This window comes from Bos taurus, chromosome 7 (assembly GCF_002263795.3).
Source record: "Bos taurus isolate L1 Dominette 01449 registration number 42190680 breed Hereford chromosome 7, ARS-UCD2.0, whole genome shotgun sequence".
In the NCBI taxonomy this organism is placed as follows: Eukaryota; Metazoa; Chordata; class Mammalia; order Artiodactyla; family Bovidae; genus Bos; species Bos taurus.
The window spans coordinates 22,529,281-22,548,227 of NC_037334.1; the positions used below are offsets into that span (position 1 = coordinate 22,529,281).

General features: G+C 40.5%; 2 protein-coding genes across 12 annotated transcripts in view; both read left to right on the forward strand.

Moving 5' to 3' along the window:
• Window positions 1–11,811, forward strand: part of ACSL6 (acyl-CoA synthetase long chain family member 6) — a 63,218-nt gene extending 51,407 nt beyond the window's left edge. For 6 of the 9 annotated variants that reach the window (XM_059887992.1, XM_059887988.1, XM_059887990.1 and 3 more), the window contains 5 exons: window positions 193–396; window positions 996–1,139; window positions 2,411–2,512; window positions 3,416–3,487; window positions 11,344–11,811. In XM_059887992.1, the coding sequence (XP_059743975.1) occupies window positions 193–396; window positions 996–1,139; window positions 2,411–2,512; window positions 3,416–3,487; window positions 11,344–11,481 (660 nt within the window). In that variant the 3' untranslated portion in view covers window positions 11,482–11,811. 9 annotated transcript variants of the gene reach the window in all.
• Window positions 11,812–16,427: 4,616 nt separating this feature from the next.
• Window positions 16,428–18,947, forward strand: part of MEIKIN (meiotic kinetochore factor) — a 138,359-nt gene continuing 135,839 nt past the window's right edge. The window contains exon 1 of one of the 3 annotated variants that reach the window (XR_009495214.1): window positions 16,428–18,878. Coding sequence is in view for 1 of the 3 variants with exons in the window: in XM_024995043.2 (XP_024850811.1) it covers window positions 18,746–18,878 (133 nt within the window). In the remaining 2 variants the exon portion in view is untranslated. The remainder of the gene's footprint in view (window positions 18,879–18,947) is intronic. The other 2 variants (XR_009495215.1, XM_024995043.2) reach the window with 2 other exon arrangements.

The window sequence follows — 18,947 nt, forward strand, 5'->3', positions numbered from 1 at the left end:
ACTGTAAGGAGGATTTATGCGTGAGGACGGGTGAGCCTGACTACTGGAAGTCCCAGGAGAGTGCAGTGGCAAGGCCATCTCTAGGTTTGGGGCTTGGGGAATGGAGCAGGCTTGAGGAGGGTCATCCTTTAGGGCACACTGCATTGTGCAGGGCAAACAGCCTGGTTTTTTGTTTGTTTGTTTTTTTTTTAGTCTTTTGAGGATAGTGAGGTTCTGAGGCTAGAACTCAGTGAAGAGCTCTGGCAGGAAGCTCAGACAGATGCAGGAGTGGCCACTGAGGAGATAAATGATAGTCACCTCAACGGACATTGTCAGTGGAAGTGGGGACATGGCTGCATTCAAGGGTTGAGCCAAAGGAGAGAGACCAACCTATTCACTTCGGAAATTCAAAGAGATGTAAGGGAGTCAGGGAAGTGGGTGGGGGTCCTGGAAGCCAGGGGCTCAAGCACTCACTGCCCAGGGGTGGCCTGCCTGCCGCAGAAATCTTGGAGAGAGAGGGCCCCTCCTGCCATCTGGGGGCCTCCACCAGAGCTGTGCTGTGTGCTGATGGATGGAGAGTCCATCCTTTGGGAGTGGTGGCCTAAGCGTGGTTCACGGGGCGAATCTGAAGATGCAGATGAGAAAAGGGACAGCTGGAGTGAGGGCCTTGGTGAGAGGAGCCCCGATGGGAAGGTGGGGAGCCTTCTGAGGAGGAGGGCACCTGTTGCTGGGCACCTGGCTGGCAGGGCTGGGAGGGGGAACGAGGCACATGCTGAGCGGAGAGGACAGTGGGCACTCGGCCCAGCAGAGCTTGAGAGCTGCCCACTTGTGTACACACTGTCCCTCTCTGGCCACATGGTGACTTTGTGAGGGCAGAGACGTTGGGTGCACGAGCAGATCCAGTGGGGCATGCAGGCTGGGACAGGGCGGGGGTTGAGGGGCTATGGCACGAATAAGTGAGGGGCTCAAGCTTGGGAATGCCATCTTTTTATGAAGCTGCTTGTCCAACTCCACAGACTGGTACTCTTAAAATTATTGATCGGAAGAAGCATATATTTAAACTTGCTCAGGGAGAATATGTTGCACCCGAGATGATTGAGAACATCTACATCCGGAGCGAGCCTGTTGCCCAAGTCTATGTCCACGGGGACAGCTTAAAGGTGAGTCCCCAGGCTCCCGCCTTCCCACACGTGCCGGGCCTGATGAGAATTTGGGGAATGATTTCCTAAGTATCTGGTATTTGATTTAAAATGATGACCATTCATTTCCGATCAGACACTGGTATTATCTGGCATATAAGATCAGGAGAGAAAATGTTTATCTAAGGGAGAAATCTTGATTGCTTATAGTTTGATAAATTTGCAATTAAGGTAAATAAGTTGCTTGAAGTAGTAGTAATGTACATTCCCACTACTTTTAACTTAAGCTTCATCTACTTCCAAGAGGAATTCTGAGGTAATATGGTGAAGCAAGATTCAGGGTTTCTGCTGTTTTGGTTTTAAAATATGTAAGTGAACTTTACAGATAAATAGGTGCAATATTGCAAGTAATTGTACTGATTATAATGTACAATGTATTAAGCTTAATACTTAATGTATTAAGCTAGTATACTAATATAGTTTAGGATTAAATTATTTGGAGAGAATTTCTATTTATTCTACTTTTCAGTATCATTTAGATCTGAAGTAGAAACATCACTGTGAATATATTCTCTGCTATCATTGCATGCTCAGTTGCTTAGTCGTGTCTGACTCTTTACAACCCCGTGGACTGTAACCCTCCAAGGCTCCTCTGTCCATGGGATTTCCCAGGCGAAAATACTGGAGTGGGTTGCCATTTCCTACTCCAGGGGATCTTCCCAACCCAGGGATCGAACCTGAGTCTCTTGCATCTCCTGCACTGGCAGGCAGATTCTTTGACACTGTGTCCCCTGGGAAGCCCATGGGCTGTCATTAGATTTATGTAGTTAAAGACTATTATTTTTTTAAGAAAATACTTTAAAAATTAAAATTGTGTTCTCAATGAATGAGGAGCATATTAATGAATCAGTTTCAAAATGGTCTGGAAATACTTAGAAATGTATGTGTTTTTGATTGTAGAGTTGGTTGATTAGTATCCTAAAGATGGTCTCATTTAAATTTGTCATGAGAATTAAAGGTACATACAGGACTAACCTTACTGATTTTTAATCTCCTTTAAGCTTATTTTTTATTAATCAATCTTTTACAAAGTTAGGGAAATATATCAGAAATATTCAAGAATATTTCTGTCAAGAATGTGTGATATGTTAGTGGAAATGTTTCATAAGCATTTACATATTTTTAGAAAAGAGTAGAGTCTGAGAATACCAAGATAAGTTTTAATGGTGGACCACAAATAACCACTTTAAAAACTTTTGTCATAACTATGTTTTCCTCTGGTGGGATCACAGGCCTTTTTGGTGGGCATTGTCGTGCCCGACGCAGAAGTCATGCCCTCTTGGGCCCAGAAGAGAGGAATTGAAGGGACGTATGCAGAGCTCTGCACAAATAAGGTCTGTACCTGGGGGCTGTTTCCTGCCGGACCTTCTAACATACTGCGTAATGAGAGAACACAAAAACAGTAGCCCAAGTGAAATTTGAGCCAGTAGGGAAATTTCCAAGTTCATTTTATAAGTGGTGGGAGTCCTAAACCAGAGGTTTGTCTTTTGTTATTGTTGTAGAAGAACCTTAATTCCTCTTAGAATACTTGATAAACGTTTGAATTTTCCAGCCAGGAGACATCACAGAAAGCATGTCCAGCCCTGTTTTGCAGCTTGCAGCAGAGTCCAGGGAGTGAGGGGGCTTGCCCAGAGCCACACAGCTGGTTAACAGCAGTGTCAGATGTGAGCGTAGGCCTTCTGACAGCCCTGTTCTTTCCTGATGGGAGGTAGATTTTGTGTCTACTGGGCTTAGAGAGACAGTCATAGAATTGTAAAAGGAGCACAGTTCTTCCTGCTGAGAGCATTAGCTGCTCACACCTTCCAGAAACCTCCTGGCACATGTGTGGTTCTGTGGAAGAGGATCTCTGTGCCCTGACTTGGCATTAGCCCTTCAGTCACACGGTCTGTTTCTTAGCAGTGTGAACTCTAGAGCTCCCACCAGGCCCTGGGCTCTTCTGGGGGTGACAAGGCACCAGGGACTCAGCAGGCTGACCAGAGGGCCGATTTTTAGAAAAGCTGAGTAGTCCCTTAGCCTGCTCTCGGGCGCTCCTTAGGCCTTGCCAGCACTTACTTACCAGATGATAGGTGGTGATTGGCTTGCTGCCAGGGAGTGTCAGCCACAGCTGGGGGTTCAAACGGTGGGGGCACGTGTTGGTATGGTTACTAGTTGTACTTTGCTTAAAACTCACTGATTCTTCTATCTCCATTTTGAAATGTGATTTTGCCTTGTAATTTTACCTATATGGTTTGATTCAGGAGCTGAAGAAAGCCATTTTAGAAGATATGGTGAGGTTAGGACAAGAAAGTGGACTCCACTCTTTTGAACAGGTAACTGTTACCTTTTCCATACTTGTTACCGCCCTTTACGTAGGGATGGAAATTAAAGCAACCGACGGTGACCCTAAGCTAGATTCCCTATCCTCCACACTGTGCCCTGCAGGCAGGCTATGTACCAGCAGACCTCCGAAAGCCTGTTCCAAGCCGACTTTGCAGCAACCTGCAATCTAACTAAAAGAGGTTGTCTGCTAAGTGAGACTGCACTCACTGTCCTCATAATAACAAATGTTCATAAAGCTGAAATATGTTCCTAGCTGTCACCGGTAGAGCGTGTCTACATGGTGTGTCTCCGAGCTGTGTGCAGTACTCAAAAGCAGCAGAGCCCTGTCTCATTTTTATTTTTATGGGGACTGTCTTCTTGGCTGCAGCCGGTGATCTTACTTGCTGGGACATGGAAAAGATTGCCCTTCTGGGGCCAGGGATCTGTCAGCCCAGTGTGCTCTTTACAAAGAGGAGGAAACAAAGAGTGTGCTGGGAGTGGACACAGCAAACCTCTTAAGACTTTTTGACTTTGCAAGGTTGGGCCTCTTTTTTGTAACTGAATTCATGAGCATACTTGGTCCTTCTTACACATACCATGTGTAATCCTCTGTAGTCAAAAATTCAAAAGCACAATTCTTTAAACAGAAAAATATTAATATGGATTTTAAGAAATTCCCCAGTATGCATTTAATATAATTGTTTTTCATAAAATGTTTCTCCAACAGAGTCTGTAGGGTTTATGAGAATTTTTAAATTTTATATGTTCATTTTGATGTTAACCCAAAACCATTTTTAAACCAGTTTTAAATATATTGCTAAAATTCTTACAGCAATTATTTGGCAATTAGAAAACAGTTCCACAGATTAAGACTTTAATTTCTTAAGTAAACACAGTTTCAGGGTTTGAGAGAAATGTTTTTCTTTTGAAATAGATCTTTACATTAATCTAGGTTGAGAAACACTGCTTTGCCTGCATCTTTCAGCATGTTTTTGGGCAGATAAGACCTGGATAAATAGATCCTTATTTTAAAAAATTATAAAATCTAAGGCATTCAGGGAAGTCACATATATCTTTCTGAATGCAAAGTCAGTTCTGGCATGATAATTATTTAAATTTTTAAATTTGCTAGAACTGACTTCATTGCTTCTCCATCAAGGGAAGCTGTGTGACTACAGACATGATCCTGTATGTAGAGCAGGGGCCACAGAGTGGTTGGAGACCTGGTGCGTCTGGGCCTCTGTTACCTGAATGGCTGGCGTTAAGGGCGCTGGGGATGCACTGGGATCCTACAGATATCCTTGTGATTCCCAAGGCTTGCACGCCCCCTGCTGGATGTGGGCTGTGTGACCTGCCTCAGGGTACATGGAGAATTGTAACTGATTCTCTTTCCTGGAAAAGACTACCACTCTTAAGGTTATGTTTAAAGAACCTTTTCCAGTGTTAACCGTTGCTCAAATTAGAGCTTTTACTGAGAGTGGGCATATTCTTAACTTTCCATATGCCTTAAGCAGAGTTTCTGCTCTATTAATCTGCCCTTGCCATGGTAACCTCAAATACAGAGAAGTCATGTGGCATCCCAAAGGCCTGAGTTTCATTGCCAGGGCTGTTTGTTACCTCTCCATTTTCTCTGTTCTCATTCTCCTCTTAGTTGGTCTGTGGCATCCTCCCCACCGCAGCCAGCGTGTACCCTCAGCTGACCACAGGCGAGCAAAAACCAGGCTTCGTGCCTGAGAAGGGTATGCTCCTAGTTGTATTCTAAAGCTTGACATAAATTATTCCAGTTAAGCCATAATCTATTGTCAGCTAGTCCTTTTCCCTTTCCTCATAAAAGAATGATCAATTAAGGCTTTTGCTAATTTTTTAACAGCACCCTCCCCTGCTGCCTCCACCCCAAATACATACCCAAGCCCAAGGCTTAAATCATTCAACAGAAACATTAGGAGTTGAGACTTACTGGGCAGGATTGATCTGAATTAAACTTTGAATTAGATGAAAATTTAATGTAATTTAATTTTCAGAAACAATTCCTAGAACTAGGCCAACCATCATTAATTTATGGAGATCTTTGGGAGATATTTCTTAATGAGTAGAAAGGAAGCATTTAAAATAACTGTATCAATAATTAAAACATATAGGTTCTTGGGAAGTATTTGAGCATACTTAACCATTATTTAACCATTTTCTTGACACTTATATGGCTTATTAGTTTGTATAGGCATATAAATACAAAGTGAACTTTGAAACTTAATAGATCTTTCAAATCCTGACTGCAGAGCCCTTGCTAAATATCTTTTACTGTATTTTCTGTCATTAAAATGAATACTTAATCAGTTTGCCTTTAAATCAGAAATTAATTGAGCATTTCCCTAATTAAATTTTTAAAAATTTCTCCTGTCCTAAATTATTTATTTTGTATTTATTATCTACAGGCAATATTGTGTGTTAAAGTGTTTCACTGAGTAATTCTATTGAATGATTTTTCAGGATTATGAAAATTTCTATGCTTTAGTGAGTTGGCATAAATTGACACTTGTGAAACGTTATATTCCAATATAAAATTTAAATGTTACAGTGTCTTTAAATTAAAAAAAAAAAAAAAAGAAATCACTGATAACCGTATAGTTTCAAAAAGGGAGCTAACATCAAGTATCTCCTTCCTTCTTTCCACAACAAAAACTTCGTTTATTGCAAACTGGAAAACACATTTTATGTTGTGTTAGGCATAATGGGAGAATAAAGATTTATCCCTTTATTTTCCCAGCCACAATTCAACAATTTGGTTTTATTAGAAAATATGTAATTATAAAAAATGAACATTGGCAAGTTTTGAGAAATTTTTTTTTTCTGGGGAAAAATAAAAAACTAGGTTGGTGACCCACAGTTAAGGTCAGTGTTAGCTAAAGAACTATTTTGACTCATTTTTTCCCAATTACTGATTAGATTTTTAGCTACTGGAGCAATTTGTGCAGGTATTTTCATGGCAGGATTTAAATAGACCCAGGGCCGTAGGTCAGACTGGAGCAGGGACTGGCAGCAGTGCCACTTTGATCTGTTTGTTAAGTGGCTGAAAGGCGCGCTGAGTGCCACATTGCTTGGCTTCCTGCAAGACTGTATTCATTTCCTCTCCTCAGGAAGAGACTGTGTTGTAGAGAGCCACACTAAACTGCAGATGCCCCGGGCAGCGCCTTAGGCTTGCTGCAGGTAGCTGGTTTGACAGATACGCAGAATCTACCAGCTGATGAAGTTCTTTCTTCCTAAGATCATAACGTTTCTTTTACATTCTACTTACCCTCTTAATAGCATAATAGCACCGGTAGCTCTCCCTGTGAGAGTCATCTTCCCCGTACTGTACTGTCTGAAGCTTCTGCTTATCGCTGCTGGATTTTCCGAGGGGTTCACCCAGGTCCCTGTGGTGAACGTAGACTCTTGTCTCAGTTACACACGTTCTCCACATGCTGTTAGGAAGGTGCATAAGCTGAAACCCAGGCTGCAGGGACACTGTAGAAATGTATATTTTGGCATTGGCATCTCCTTTTAAATATATTATTATTTTCACTTACAGAAGAAGGTGGGTGCGCTGTTGACACTTGTCAGAAGCATTCCTGTGATACCATTTCTATCAGAAGGAGCTAAGGATGTTAGCTCTGCCACTTTTTCAGTTTCCATTTCATAACAGTAAACATGAGTTACAAAGTTAAACCACTGTATCTTGGATTAAGTTTTATTTGGATTTTGTTCATCTTTTCTTCATGCTAACTAGTCTTGTTATCAAATGGTGATTTCCAAACTTAAGTAGCCGAACTTAGATAACATGTACCAGACATAAGAGCAGAGCTGCTCTAGTAGATCTAGGGCTTGAGCCAGAGCCTATCTTCTACCCCCACTTTCAACCCAACCCCCTCACTTATCCCTCCCACACCCCACCTTCATGCACCTCTGCTTCTCCCCAACTCCATCCCACCCCTGCCTGTCAGCACCCCACCTTCATGCCCACGTCCACCTCCACGCACCCATCAGCAGTGGCCACTGCGGAACCCCTGGTTCTCAGTGTACTATGGGCCAAAAACATCTCCCTTGGGACCTGTTTCCAGTGACTTTTGGATCCCCTAGGATGATTTGTGTTTGATAGAAGCAAGTTAGGAAAAAAGTATATTCCAGAGGGTACAAAAACTGCCAGCCCTGTTCCTTACCAACTCCAGCAACCAACTTACTTACTTGCTTCTTTGAATATCAAGATCACTGAGGGAATTTTCAAACAAAACACTTTTTACAAGGACCTTTACAAATTTTGAAACATTAGATAATACCTCTTTTTTGGGCAGGTGCCTCAGATTTCCACGTATGTATATTGGATATCCAAGTAGAAATCCTTCAGATATGTGAAGTAAAGTTGAAGCTGCTACATGTAATGCTAGCTTTAGTTTTAGTGTAGTCCTGTCCTCCCCTTCTCACCACACATGGTTCCCTTAAAATGCTATTCTTTCTGTAGCAAAAGTGAATCCTTCATTTGAACAAATTTCTAAGAGGCAAAGGTGAATCTCATTTGTTAATGTTGTGTTCATTTAAAAATCATCACATTTTAAAATTACAAGCATGCATTTAAAAAATGCCAGAATTTGTTAGAATTTTTCTTGAAAGCTTTTTAAGAAGTAGAAAGTATAGCTGTTTTAGGGGTCTTCTTTGAACATTGAGTCTTTGATCTGAAAAATCAGTGAATGCAATGGAGAATTTTCTGGGCCAAGAATTCTTTGTCATATCACAGTATCCACCTGCCAGAACACTAGACAATTGGCATCAGAGATTTTGAAAACAATCCTTGACATGTTGAATTTTTTTTTGCGACTATTTGCATGCATTGATTTTTTTCCCTGAGTTTTTTTGGTTGTTGAATATGCATAACATAAAGTTTCCCATCTTAACCATTTTTAAATGTGTAGTTCAGTGGCATTAGTACATTCATAATGTACAACCATTATCACCACCCATCTCTGTAACTCTTTTCATCTTGTAGAATGAAACTCTGTACCCATTGAACAGTAACTCTTAATTCCTTCCTTACTCCCAGTCTCTGGAAACCACCATTTTACTTTCTGTCTCTGTGACTTTGACTACTCTAGGTGTCTTATCTTTTCGTGACTGGCTTATTTCACTTAGCACAATGCCCTCAAATTCATCCATGTTGTGGCATGTGTCAGAATTTCCTTCCTTTATGAATTAAATGTCACTGCATATCTCTGCCACATTTTGCTTATCCATTCATCTGTCAGTGGACATTTGGGTTGCTTCTCCATTGCAGCTGTTGTGAATAATGCTGCTGTGAACATGGATGTACAAATATCTCTTCGAGATCCTGCGTTCAGTTCTTTTGGATACACACACACACTCCAAATGCTGGGTCGTAATTCCGTTTTTAATTTTTGGAGGAACTGCCATACTGTTTTCCTTAGTGGCTGCACTATTTTATATTCCTACCAACAGCGCACAAGGATTCCATTTCTCTATATCCTCACCAACACTTGTTATTTTCTCTTTTTTGGATAATAGCCATCCTAATGGGTGTGAGAGTATTTTGTTTTGTTTTTTTAAATAAGTCATTTCCTGATTGTATCCATGGATTTTAAGTAACGGTTCTCCTTTGGCAGTAGCATGTGCCACAGGGACCTTGCACTCTTGTTCTCCTGGCTTCTGTAACCCATGCCCCCATTACTGGAGCCATAGAGCAGCCTCTCCCTTCCCCTTGCTATCTTTATCTGGCCAAAGCCTGCTTATCCTTCAGAGTTTTACTCAAGCATCCCTTTGCAGTGAATCCTGACCCGGGTAGGGTTAGGTGCTATGTCAGATGCATTCAGCTCTAAAAGAAAACCCTCAGTATGTTACATACATAGGGTGTGTTTTTGTGGTTTTCTCACATAAGAAGTCCAAAGATAAGATGTCCAAGGCAGGTACAGGTCTTCAAAGCCCTAGGTCTTTCTTCCCACTCTCCATTCTGGGTATGTTGGCGTATCACCTTATGGTCACAAGGTGGCTGCTATGGCTTTGGACACAGTCCATATTCAAGGAAGGAAAAAGGGGGAGTGGGTAGAAATAGGTATATCTGAAACTTTCATGCGGAAAGCAAAAACTTTCTCTTCTCAGTAGCCAAAAATGGATCTGATGATTACCCGCTTAGTCTCAAGGGAGGCTTGGAAATAGGGAATAGGATTGTCATAGTTTACATATAGACCATTTTGGCCTCAAACAAAACCTGGTTTTATTAGCATGGAAGATGGGGAATGATGCTAGCAAAGCAATGGACCACTGCTTTCCCTGTAGTAGTAATATTCACATGGCAGCATCTCTCACTAGATTGTAAGCCCATGTGGGCAGAGACTGTGTCTTGTTCTTTGTATCCCTGGTGCCTTACACCATACCTGACACATAGTAGTTGCTCAATAAATGATCAGTTCAGTGAAACAGCAAGTGAAAGTATATGTGTATTCAGCACATTTAATTTTTTAAGTCTTTATATAGTGATTCCTTTGCTCTTTAATAATATGGATCTGTTATCTCAACAAAATAACTGAAGGTAGACCCAACTGTCAGTCAGGATACAAGTTTTTGGAGAGACTGTCCTTCCAGGATTCAGCTCAAGCCCAGATGATAAAAGTTCTCGTGGAATTGACAGTGAGCCTTTCAGCTGGAATCCACATGAGAGGAGCCTGCCCAGCCCTTCCCAGAATAGTTGATCTATCTCTCTGGCCCCCCATTCAGCATTGCAAAGAGACTTTGTATGAGGAGGCTTGGGATCTGCCTCATGGAAATAAGCACCATGAACACTAAACCTGATCTCTCCATTCCTCCTTCCAATAATGCTATAAAATTTTCCAGCAGAACTTTTTTTTTTTTTTTTTTTAACATTTACTCATCATGTCCCACCTAGATTTTATATTCCTCCTGTGAATGGCATCTCTTCCATGCAGCCCTCCAAGCTGGAAGCCTGGGAGTCCTCAAAACTGCCTCTTCCTTATTTCATCTCATTTCTTTCTGAATCTCTCTTAGAACTGCTTACTTGACCCTGTCTCTGCCACCACTCTAAGCGTAGCCCCTTTTCTGCTCTCCTATGGACTGGTCAGATCCTTCTGATTGGTTTTGCTGCTTCTAGTCTTAACATTCTTAAAAACCATGTTCACGTTTCTCTTGGAAAGAACTTTATAAAATGTGTATTCAGCTGTGTTACTGCCCTGTATAAAAATCTTCAGTGTCTTCCTACTATCTTCCTCTAAAACTGCCCTGTCCACCAATTCAGCTTCATCCGTCACCTCCTTGGCCTCCTATTTCACGAAACGACAAAAGAAACCACTTGGATTTCCTTTTTCACACTCTGCCATTTCTCACTCCTGTGGCTGTGTTCATGGGGTTGCCTCTGCCCAGCATGCCCTTCACCCGCCTCTCCTTAGCTGGTTAACTCCTGCTTGTCCTTTAACACTCCCCTAATTTGGGAAGGCTTCCCTGAGTTAGGTGCCCTTCCTCCTGAGTATTCCGTTCTCTCTAATAATTGCCCACTGTGCCTCCTCTGCTGGATACCAGCATGCACTCCCCAAGGGTAGGGGCACTCGTGATTCCTCTTTGTGCCCTCGGTGCCTGGCACAGAGTGAGGACCTCATTCATTTCTGTTGACTGGCTAAATTGGGGAGTAAGAAGGGGATGAGGTGGCTTTCAGATATATCAAATAAGCTGACAGGCTGTTACAGTAACTCTGACTTTTTAAATAGGCCTGTTTTTATGTCAGTATTTCTATTCCCACATGCCTGTCTACTTCTACCATGTATGCTATGAATGTTGTGTTATACTCCTGATAAAGATGTATTCTGCGTTTGGTTTTTAGGTTAAAGCCATTCACATCCACTCTGATATGTTCTCAGTTCAAAATGGCTTGCTGACACCGACCCTAAAGGCTAAGAGACCTGAGCTGAGAGAGTACTTCAAAAAACAAATAGAAGAGCTTTACTCAACCTCCATGTGAAGTTCAAGGAAAGTTCTTCTCGGTATAATGGACAATGTAGCAATATTATAGTTGTTCTTGAAAGTAACAAGTCAGAATGATGCAGCTGAAAATGAAAAGCATGTGACCTTATGACTGAGCCTTTTCCTGTCTCTAGAGATCTTTAACAATATTTTCTCTCTCATCACTGAGTACACTTTATTTTTATTACAATGATATTGTAGCAAGCTGCTAAAAATATCACAAGTGGCATTGTAAAAAAATCGACTTTTCTTAAGAACTGTGTACCACTAAAAGTAATATATTCTCAATGTTCACAGAACTTCTATTAAATATAAAAGAAAAACATAACTGATACATTGTACTTAATTATTTTTGAAATAGTAAACAGGTATGGCAAATACTGAGGCAAGGTGGACTGCCTTATTCGATAACTGATGGACAAAATCACAATTAAATTAGACTTAAATGAAAACTAATACAGAATCTTGCTGAAACAGACATGATACATAACTTCTACATAACTTTATAGCTACATAACTTCAGATTCTTTAAACATAATAATCCTTATTGGTTTGAAAACGTTTTCTGTCCAATTTTTACTTTTATTTATGATGAATGCAAATTCAGACATTCTTAAATGTTATATTTACATAACATTTTACAAAGACTTTTCAATCCATTTCCTTATTTATTAAGCTTATTAAAATATTAGGAACTACCCAGAAGTAGTGTAATATACAACTATTTCAAGGATAGTATGTGTATATTCATGGATGTCTTACCACATGTATTATGAAAGATGTCTGTTGACTCTACATTGGATGGAGCTTTAGGGAAGACTTGGGATAAGAAACCCAGAATTATTTCTCACGGTGGGCAGCAATTAATATACCAAATTTCCTTGCTGGGTTCTTCCAGTCTTCCATTTTCAACATGTCTATGCCAGGCCTGGGAAACATGTGGCAATAATTCTGAACAGTTTCTCTTTCTTCCAATAAGACTGTCAAGGCAGGATGTAGGGAGGAGGGGAATGTCATCTCCAAATAAAATAATTTTTCAACAACGTAAGTTTGAAGAACCTCTTCAAAATACCCCTAGAAAACTACTTAAGTCCATCACAGATAACTGTCTCCTTGGGGAATAATTTCATGCATAGAATCTCTAAATGCTTCTAAATACCCATGAAAACCTCCTCTCTTGTATTATGTGCTTAAATACTTCTTGTACCTGGGTGCCAACAATGTCATATAGTTAAAGCCCAGCATGAACAGCAATTAAGTCCCAAGCTACAGACTGCATCTGAAGAAGAAACTGTCCCTAGGAAAGTGTTTTTAAAGTGTTTTAATCTGTAGAGCCAGGATCTGAAAATAGACAGGGGCAGTGGTCACAGTCCAGAAGCTCCTTTCACCGGGAGCAAATCCATACTGTCAATAAGGCTGTGGGTTAGAAACTGCATAATCACACAGGCTTACTAGATGAATCTGCACCAGAGATGATACATTTCAGTCTTTGCAATAGTGGACCAACCCCAGTTTTGTTTGATGTATTTATCCAGTCTTCTACATATTCCTTTACTGGACTCTCTCTGCAGTCCCACTGCTCACACTTAAGATTTGACTTATGGTAAATAACCCAGTTCTATGCACATTATTCTATGCACACTAACTTTAAAGGCATTTCTAAACAAACAAATACTAAAAATGTCCAAGGCCACATCTACATAACATTAATTTTTTATATTTAATATATATTTGACTAATTAAAAGAAAATTGCTACCTGGATATTCATTGCTATAAAATTGCTATTGGATATTCATACTATCTTAAAGGCGAGTAGCTTCACGTCTTGAAGAAAATGAAGCTGTTTCCCTTTGTCCTTCCACTCAACTAAATTTCATGTTTATCTTTGTTTACAAAGGATTTTAAACAGTGTAATTTTAAGCAAATAATTTTGATTTTATTTTGATTCCACTTTTACCTAGTAATAGAGATAATTGATTATGGGTAACTTAAGATTTCTTTTCCTCACTTTAAAGATCTTAAGTTTCTATTTAGCCTTCCTAATCCTCATGAAAACCGTCACACTTGGGCATATAAACAGGTTCTTGCAGATGTGCTGAGAAAAGTAAACAGCAGGCCTTAAATATATTGCATGTACATTTATTTTTTCCTCTGTTTAACTACTGAATTTTTTAATAAAATAGAAATGAAACAGTATGTGTTAACGAAAGAAAATCCTTCTTGCCTCAGATTTTCCAACTTTATTTTGAGGGGAAAAAGTTGGTATTTCTCTTTAACCAAAAATAGAAAAAGGCTATGTACTTAAGATATTTACATTCATAGTGGACATCAATCCAATTTAAATCCGAAGTATAACAGCAGTCAATTACTTAAGCATAAACATGTTTTTAAATGTTTGGCCTTTTTTCTGTTTCTCATTCAAATTTGTTGGTAATTCTCACATTTTACAAACTGATATTGTTGTTTATAAAGATATAAAGTAGAATATACACCATTTTCTTTCCTTTTGCCATAAAAGTCGTCTTTGTATTGTATTGTGATTTTCCTCCAGATGAGAGAGGAAACTGACCAGGTGTGGTGTGCAGGCCTAGCCTCACATATTAGGAACTCAAGAACTCAGGAATCTAAGGAATAAATACCCAGTCTCCCTCACATAAGCAGGTCAACTTTCCATTCTAAATTTAGGTAAAACTGCAAGCATGAAAAAAATAGAATTTTTCATTGCAATTTTTATAGTCAGGTAGTGTTTTAGCAACTTGAAGTCAGCACTTAATTTGATTGTATTACCCATCAAAGAGTCGCTAATCTTTTCTGTTTTTAGCAGTAAAGGAAATGAATTATTCTTTATTTTCCAAATGTATTAATATAAAGCACAAATGTGATGTAGTTACTTAGAATACAAAATACTATGAAATGAATGTAAAGAATGGAAAACTGTATTTTTGCATGAAAACAGACCACTTACAAACTTAATATCTCAGGAAAAATGAAAAATTATATATAAAATTGATAAACTATATGTTGAATTAAGTTGGTATATTTTCTTGCCTGTTTCTATTTTAAGAAAGCATATACGTGAAAAGAAAAACATGATCCCGGTAGTCAGAATTTTCTAAGTATGCTACAAGGTCCTTTCTGTGAATCTACAGTTAACCACAGTAAGAATGGAATTAGCATTCAAGTGAGGACAAAGCCCTAATGAGAACACATAAATGGTTATAACCCAGAGGCAATAGATACATATTACCTGGAGGCAAGCACTTCTAAACTTGGTCCAAACGAAAGGTTTTCATGGGGTGACAGTGGCTTTTAAACATTCGACAGATTATTTTTATTTTTCTTGTTAAGTCACTGCAGCAGTTGCATGAAGGGGAAATGGATATTTTTTGAAGAATTGCTTATTCTACTTTCAATTTTTAAAAATTGAGGAAATTTAAAAGTTACCTTTTAAATATGCATAAAAGTATATTAACTGTAATTATATTTTTAGTTGCTTTGTTATAATAGCATGCATATCAAATATACAATGCATTTATGAAAACTTTTGTAAAAAAATAAAGATTTTTTTTGTTTCTCAAAGTTTCTTATAATTACTATTTTATAAATTTATTTAGCATAATCCTCTGATGTTAGTATATTTGGTGATCACTGGTCATAATGCTTATGGTAATTCTGGTTGATTATAATAGAATCAAGCTATACCACTAGGCAACCTACTCTACATCCTTTGTAAGGATCCCCAAACTCCGAAGACTTATGGTCCCCCCAGAGAAGCTCTCCTTTGCCTTGCACATTTGCTATTATCAAATGTGTCCTGGATTTAAGTGTATCCAGGATTTAATTCATTTTTATATTTTAAAAGAACACACGATTGTATTCAAATTTTCCATCACGATGGCCCTTAAACAGTATTTCCATGTCTTTTACCCATACACAGTGAGTACGCTCTTAAAATGGTATATTCTGCAGTCTAAATTATGCAGATTTTGCTTTCTCCATATATTTGCTACCATCTACTCCTCTCTGTTTTCAAAGCTTTTAGTGTATAGCTGGGGCCCCTCTCATCTCTCGTCTGGAATATTACAGTGCTTTTAAAGTTAGTCTTCCTGTTCCACGTCAGCTTCCTCACATTTGAGTCAGGGCAGTGTTTCTAAATTGAAAATCTGGTCATGCCACTCTCCTGCTTAGTATTCCTTCAGTGACTTCCCATAGTTTCTAGGATAAAGTTCAGGCTCCCTGGTTCAGCACATAAGGCCCAGGGTCTCTTCTCCAGTCCTTCCTCCAAAGAGTCTTGGTTCCAGTTATGCCAACTACTTTTTGCAGTGGCCTAAAAGCATCATGATTTTAGTCTCCTTTTCATAGAATACCCTTTCCTTTAATCTCCCTAATTCCTATCATTCACCTCTTATATCTCAGTTCAACTACCCTTTTCTCTAAGAAGCTTCCCATATGGTTGCATGGTTGACTGACCCTCTGCCACATGCCCACTAAGACTAAGTTGCTTGTGGTTGTAGCCCCAGCACAGAAAGTCTGTACCATCATGGAGGCTCAAGAAATGTCTGTTGAATAAAAATCCCCTTGGTCCTTTTACATATGTTGCATAGTATTAAGACTGCAGTACTTGAAGATACTTTCCATTTATCACTTATTTTTTCCCAGTCCTGTGGACTAAGCAAAAATAAGCTGATTTTCAGTTGAACCCTAAATCCTGTGGATGGTACCACAAATGAAACTGCTCAGAGCTCAGGTTGCAAGGGTTTGGTGGGGGGGTCACTTGATAAGAAAATGGTATTCTGAAAGATTTCCTCTGGGCTCCAGGGAATCCTATATACATGAACTGGCTGTTTTCCCAAAAGCTTTCTTCAGAAATCTCTTAAAAATTTGGAATCTGTTTGCCCATAGAAGTTAGCATTTCCATGACTTCCAAATCTAGTCAAAACAATCATATGACTGAACTGAAACACTGAAAGCAGAATTCTAAAGTATAGATATGGAAACAATATAACAGGAAAATGGAAGATGTTCAATTTAACACTTAGGACTGAATGCTTGAGGATAGAGTGGAGGGAGATAGATGACTGCGTTGAGATACCTCCGCCCTACTTCACCCTTTTGTAGGGGACACATTTCTTTCTCCTTGTGTAGGCTGGGCAGGCGGAGCTTTAAATTGACCAAGTCTGACTGTAGTCTCTTCTCTTCCCCTTGCTACTTAAGGCTTCAAGCTCTTTTCCTTGCTCTCCTCCCGTATTCCTTTCCCAGCCATGTGTTGGGAGGAATGGGAGCATGACAAGCACACTAGCCAAATGTTAGGAGATTCATGCCACCTATGCCAACCTTCTGTCCTAATGAGCCTCCTAAGACAGGTGTCCTAATTGCTCACCTTTGAATTGAGGGGACAACCAGATCATCTCTAAGGACACTTTTGGCCCAAGAAATGACACCGGAGGTTATTTCAAGTTTTGAAGCCCTGGGCATTAACTCCCATAAATCTTGACTTGATGGAACCTCAGCGAATATAATTCAGTATAGAGAGGGTTCTAGAGAATAGGGCCATCAAAGGGCAGATCAGCTTTTGCTTCAAGCTGTTTTCCTTTTTCACCATTTCTTCCATTTCTATGTCTTAGGCATTCCAGGATCCATACCTCCTAAAAATTCATTTAAGAACCCCACAATTAAAAAAAAAAAAAACATTCTCCAGTGGGAGAGAAGGGAGCCTGGAAAGCTGGCTTGTAAACTACAGACTGCCTGTCAGCATGTATGGATGTGACTAGAGAAAGGATGTTGAAATATGATAATTGCTTTATACAACAACAAAACTGTGAGGTCCTTGACTATTTAGAACCGTTTCTAATTCACTTTTGTACCCCACGACCTACCATAATGCCTGACACAGAGTAAGGTGCTGACTAAGTACTAATTCAGTGACTCAAAGCACTATATGTAATAAAGTAAGCATGGCTGCCCTCTATTCTTTACAAAGTTAAGTTTTAATAATTAATTATTAAGTGACTTTCTATGAGCAGATTTTGAATTAAAAAATCCAGTGATTTTATTATAAAAACATTGTGGCTATATGTGTGCTTCATTTCAGCTCAGTTCAGTCACTCAGTCGTGTCCAACTCTTTGCGACCCCATGAACCACAGCACGCCAAGCCTCCATGTCCATCAGCAACTCCCGGAGTTTACTCAAACTCATGTCCATCGAGTCAGTGATGCCATCCAGCCATCTCATCCTCTGTCATCCCCTTCTCCTGCCCCCAATCCCTCCCAGCATCAGGGTCTTTTCCAATGAGTCAACTCTTCACATGAGGTGGCCAAAGTATTGGAGTTTCAGCTTTAGCATCAGTCCTTCCAATGAACATACACAATATTGGAGCATCACAAAAGAAGTCTGAGTTTTTCTAATTTCATCTATACAAATAGCATGTTTTAATGTTGTGAAATGTCATTTTTTAAAAGTAAGAAGATGGTTATTATATACACAATATGTTTATCAGATGCAGCCAGATGGTCTGTCCTCAGTGTATGGAGTGAGTGGTCATTCCCATGTTACTCCCTTTGGGCAGAGAAAAAGACCTGAGCCTCAGGGCACTAGGAGGGGAGCCCTTGTGGAACTCTCTGCCTTAACCACAAGGCTACTAAGAGATGTCCGGGAGGTAGGTAGCTTCTAGGCAGGGGCTCAGAGATTCTGCTTGTCCCTGAGAAGAAACCTCCTGGAACCTAAGCACTTCTAATGCTTGGTTAGACTCTCAAGTTACCAAGGCTCCACAGCAAATTGGCGGCTCTAGGGACTGAGGTTCTCAGAAAACATTCCCTGTCACTGTAATGTGCTTTCATTCCTCTCTCACCTTCCTACACTGAGTCAGGCTTCCCCCTGGGAAGACTGTGTGCTTAGACACCTCAAACTCCATTACCATGGCCTTCCTGGTAATGTTGCTAAGGAGACTGGCCCAAGTATCAGTACCAGGTGTTGGGCCCAGCGGACTAGTCTTCCCAGAAGCCACCACGTTACCGCGTCTTCCCAGAAGCCGCCGCGCAACTTCCCGGAGATAAAAAGGCGGGAGTGAGGCAGGCCGCTCCAGGCCAGGGTGGGGGTTGGCGCTGTAGGCCTTTTGGTTTTTCTCACCTTTTTAATTCCTCTCTGGGTGCCCCGCAGGCCTGGACTCTGGTTCCACAGGACTGTAGCTAGGTTCTGCAGAAAGACGACGAGACAGGCCGTCCAGGGCTAAGAGGCCTCTTGGGGCCTGGCGGTGGGGTGGCAATGTGGTCATTAGGGGTCTATACCCGCAAAAAGCAGGCCCGCGGTAGGCTCAACCTAACCCCAACGACAGGTCTAGGTGCCCGGGCCAAGGCGGAGGCCCCGTCACGGTCCGGCCGAAAGCTCTTTGCCCACTGTAAGCTCCGCGGGGCTGGCTCATGGCGCAGGCTGCGGGGTGGACAAGAACCAAGGGCGGGGGCGGTTG